The sequence below is a fragment of the Coffea arabica genome, chromosome 9e, assembly GCF_036785885.1.
Source record: "Coffea arabica cultivar ET-39 chromosome 9e, Coffea Arabica ET-39 HiFi, whole genome shotgun sequence".
Taxonomy (NCBI): domain Eukaryota; kingdom Viridiplantae; phylum Streptophyta; class Magnoliopsida; order Gentianales; family Rubiaceae; genus Coffea; species Coffea arabica.
In genome coordinates, this window is record NC_092327.1 from 19,965,914 (window position 1) to 19,970,106 (window position 4,193).

The 4,193-nt window shown below is 41.6% G+C and overlaps 1 protein-coding gene across 1 annotated transcript; it reads right to left on the minus strand.

Moving 5' to 3' along the window:
* Positions 1–386: 386 nt before the first annotated feature.
* LOC140014621 (uncharacterized) lies at positions 387–2,680 on the minus strand. Its single transcript, XM_072065694.1, has 4 exons — positions 1,861–2,680; positions 1,358–1,446; positions 1,103–1,220; positions 387–850 (listed from the first exon to the last, which is right to left on the minus strand). Exons 1-4 carry the CDS (start codon positions 2,678–2,680, stop codon positions 387–389), a joined length of 1,491 nt encoding a protein of 496 aa, XP_071921795.1.
* Positions 2,681–4,193: the final 1,513 nt, after the last annotated feature.

Below are 4,193 nucleotides of genomic sequence, written 5' to 3' on the forward strand. Positions count from 1 at the left end.
AATTACAAGTGATGAATTATTTACAACTTAGCTCAAGGAAATATTTTACTTCAAGTAAAATGAATTGAAATGAAATGCATGGAAATTATTATAACACGTAGAAAATAATTTGTAAGGGCATATATTAAATGGTCTAGATCTTATAATAAGGCATGTAAGTAAGAAAATTGTGTTTTAAAGTGAGGGTCAAAACAAGGTATTTGTTGTAACACATTGTGAAATATAATGCTAGGGCATATAAGAGGTGGTTTAAATCTTGGTGCAAGTCATGTAGTTTGGGGAAATTGTATTTTAAAAATGAGGGTTCTCATAATGTGTTCCCACTTCCATTCAGGAATTTCTAGTGGCTGCAATAAACCAGAAGGTTTCTGATGTTCAGCTTTTACTTACTGGCATATCAGACATTTTCGTACAAACTTTGCCACGTCCTTTTTCAAACCGTCCCACCAGTATAATTTCTTCACATCGTGATACATTTTGTTCACTCCTGGGTGTATAGTATACCTTGATCGATGTGATTCTTCTAGAATCTCTCTCCTTAACCCTTCATCAACTGGAACCACAATCCGATCTCGAAACCTTAACACTCCTTCAGACCCTAGTTTAAAATCCAGGTTTTCTCCGTTTTGCACTTTCTCCAACCTTTTCTGGATCGTGGGGTCCATTTTCTGTGCCTCTTTAATACGCTCTATCAATGGTGATTTCAACGTCAGGTTCTCAAATAAAATCTTCAATCTCTCCAAGCGAGGGTTCCAACTACTAACCTCTTCTAACATGTCCCATTCTTTTACCATTAACCCCGCTACTTGAGCCTTTCTACTTAAAGCGTCTGCTACCACATTGGCTTTTCCTGGGTGGTAGTTTATTGAACAATCATAATCCTCCAAAAATTCCACCCATCGCCTTTGTCTCAAATTTAATTCCTTTTGAGAAAACAAGTACTTGAGACTCTTGTGGTCTGTATAAACCTCAAAGGTCACACCGTACAAGTAATGTCTCCATTTCTTTAGGGCAAAGACCACTGCGGCCAGTTCTAGATCATGCGTTGGGTAATTTTGCTCGTGAGACTTCAGTTTTCTAGAGGCATAGGAAACTACCTTACCCTTTTGCATTAGTACGCATCCTAGTCCTTCTCTAGAGGCATCAGAGTATACGACATAACCTTCTACTCCGACAGGCAATGCCAACACAGGAGCTGATGTTAAGCGCCTCTTTAACTCCTGAAAACTTGATTCGCACTTTAGAGTCCAAATGAACTTATTATTTTTCTTTGTCAGCTCTGTCATAGTCCAGCAATCCTTGAAAAGTCCTTGATAAATCGCCTATAGTAACCTACCAAACCCAAGAAACTTCTAACCTTTGTTGGAGTTTCTGGCTGCTTCCACATCATAACGGCCTCAACTTTTGCCGGATCCACGGCAATTCCCTCTTTAGAAACTTTATGCCCTAGAAAAGAAATTTCATCCAGCCAAAACTCACACTTGCTAAATTTAGCATACAATTTATGCTCTCTTAAAATCTGCAGAACCATTTTCAAGTGTTGAACATGTTCTTCTCGAGTCTTAGAATATACTAGGATATCATCAATAAAAACTACTACAAACCGATCCAAGTACTTTTTAAAGACTCTCTGCATTAAGTCCATGAAGGCAGCTGGTGCATTAGTTAATCCAAATGGCATGACTGCAAACTCAAAATGTCCATATCTTGTATTAAAAGCAGTTTTAGGTATGTCTTCCTCCTTAATTTTCAACTGATAATATCCTTGCCTCAAGTCCAGTTTGGAGAAAACTACTGATCCTTGCAGCTGATCAAATAAGCTGTCAATCAATGGTAGAAGGTATTTATTTTTAATTGTACCCTCATTTAATCCTCGATAATCAATACACAACCTCAAACTTTCATCCTTTTTCTTAACAAATAGAACAGGTGCTTCCCATGGTGAATCACTTTCTCTAACAAAACCTCTCTCCAATAAATCCTGTAATTGAATTTTCAATTCTTTTAGCTCTGCAGGAGCCATTCGGTACGGAGTCTTAGAAATCGGGGCCATTCCCGGCACTAGATCAATCTTGAACTCCACTTCTCTCTCCGGAGGTAACATTTTCAATTCTTCGGGAAACACATCTGGAAATTTCCTTACCACTGGTACATCCTCCAACCTTACTTGATCACTGGGAGCATTAATCAGGAAAGCTATGAAACCTTGCGCTCCTCCAAACAACATTTTTCTTGCCCGAACTCCCGAAATCATCGCAGATGATGCTAACCTACCTTTCACATCCAATTTCAGGGTTGCTTTCCCAGGAATCCAAAATTCTACCACTTTTGCTCTACAATCAAGCTTAGCGTGGTAATGCGCTAGGAAATCCATTCCTATAATAACATCATATCCTTTTATGTCCAAACTGACTAGATCTACTAGCATCTTACGCTCTCCCACCCAGAACTCGCAGTTCTTATAGGCCAGGCTAGTAATTATACTCCTATTACCCATAGGTGTCCTAACTTCAAGATCGAAGGGTAATTTAACAGGTTGTACATCAATTCCGGACATAAAAATTAGATTCACGAATGAATGAGTTGCGCCAGGATCAATTAGTACTCTAGCTAATCGGTGAAAGATTGGAAGAGTACCTTCCACAACCTCTGAGGAATCAGGTACAGGTTGATCGTCCATAGCGTACACCCTGGCAGAAACTTTCGGCCTATTTCCTCCAAAAGTGGCTTGTCTAGCACTTGGGGTACCACCTTCTTGTATTTTTGGACAACCGGCAATCTGGTGTTCACTGCTTCCGCACCTCAAGCACTTCCCTTCCTTCCTTCAACATCCGTCCTCAGTATGGCCAGCCCTCCTGCAATATCCACAAGTTACCTGAGGGGTGGTCACACGACCTCCTTGCGGGGCGTTCCTAGTTTGATTCATTCCACTTGGTACTCCTCCAGTACCGATATCTCTTCTTCCGGTACCTCTTGCCCCAGCTCCTCTTGCTAGAGCGCCTCGTGGTGCTCCAGAACTATTTACTCCACCCGTTCCTCAACCCACTTTGGCCGGTGGAGCATTTGCATAAGTCGGCTCCCGACTGCTGCTATGGCCAAATCTTTTCTTGGCCTGGAAGGACTTTACTTGAGCTCTAGCAACTTCCAGTCTCTGAGCTCTCTCAACAGCATCAGCAAAGGTATCTATCCGAACGGCAGCCAATCCCTCCTGGATTTCCACGTTTAGTCCCTGCACAAACCTCCTTATACGCCTTTGCTCCGTGGCTACCAATTCAGGGGCAAAACGGGACAATTTTGTAAATTGAATTTCATATTCAGCGACACTCACCGCCCCCTGCCTACACTTGATAAAGTCGTCCTCTCTTTTCTCTTGGATGAGAGGAGGTAGGAACTTGGCGTTGAACTCCCTTGTGAAGTTCGCCCAGGTCTTAGGAATATGATTCCTGTCCCAATTGACCCTAATTAGGTTCCACCAGGAACGAGCAGCTCCCTCAAACTGGAATGCTGCGAAAGTCACTTGCCTCTCTTCCGTATAATTTAGAGCGACAAAAATGTCAGAGATCCTCTCCCACCAACCTTCAGCTACTTCAGGTTCTGGACCTCCGTAGAACTTAGGTGGTCCAAATTTCAGGAATCTCTCTAATGCCCGATCCTCAGTATCGATTGGGCCTCCTTGGTGATGCGCCACTCCGTGGGCTTGGTGCTCAGTCACGCGCTCTAACACATCAGTTATTCTATTGATTGCGGTGGCCACTGGATCTCCGGCCACGTTTCCCTGACCATGGTCTTGGTTGACCTCAGGTTCCCTAGCACCACTACCCTCGGGGTGTTGTCTAGTTGATCTCCCACGTTCTCTACCTCTAACTCGTCGATCCATAGCCTAGTTATGCCTATATGTAAATAGAGCAATTAATCGAAGCTATTGTTATTTATTTACTTATTATCATTATTATTATTATATATATTTTTCTTTTGTAAGTAAAATCAACACGAATATTAAGGAGAGGAAAATAAAACACTTAACACATATATTCACACACCAAAGTTCATACAAATAGTAGGTTAGGGTGCCTTCCAAAAGTATGGCACACAAGTTTAGCAAATATATACAAACAATCCCTTAAACCAAAAATAGGGATATAGTGCCTCAAAAGTAGGCCATCTAGCTAGACAAAATGCTATGACCTAAACTA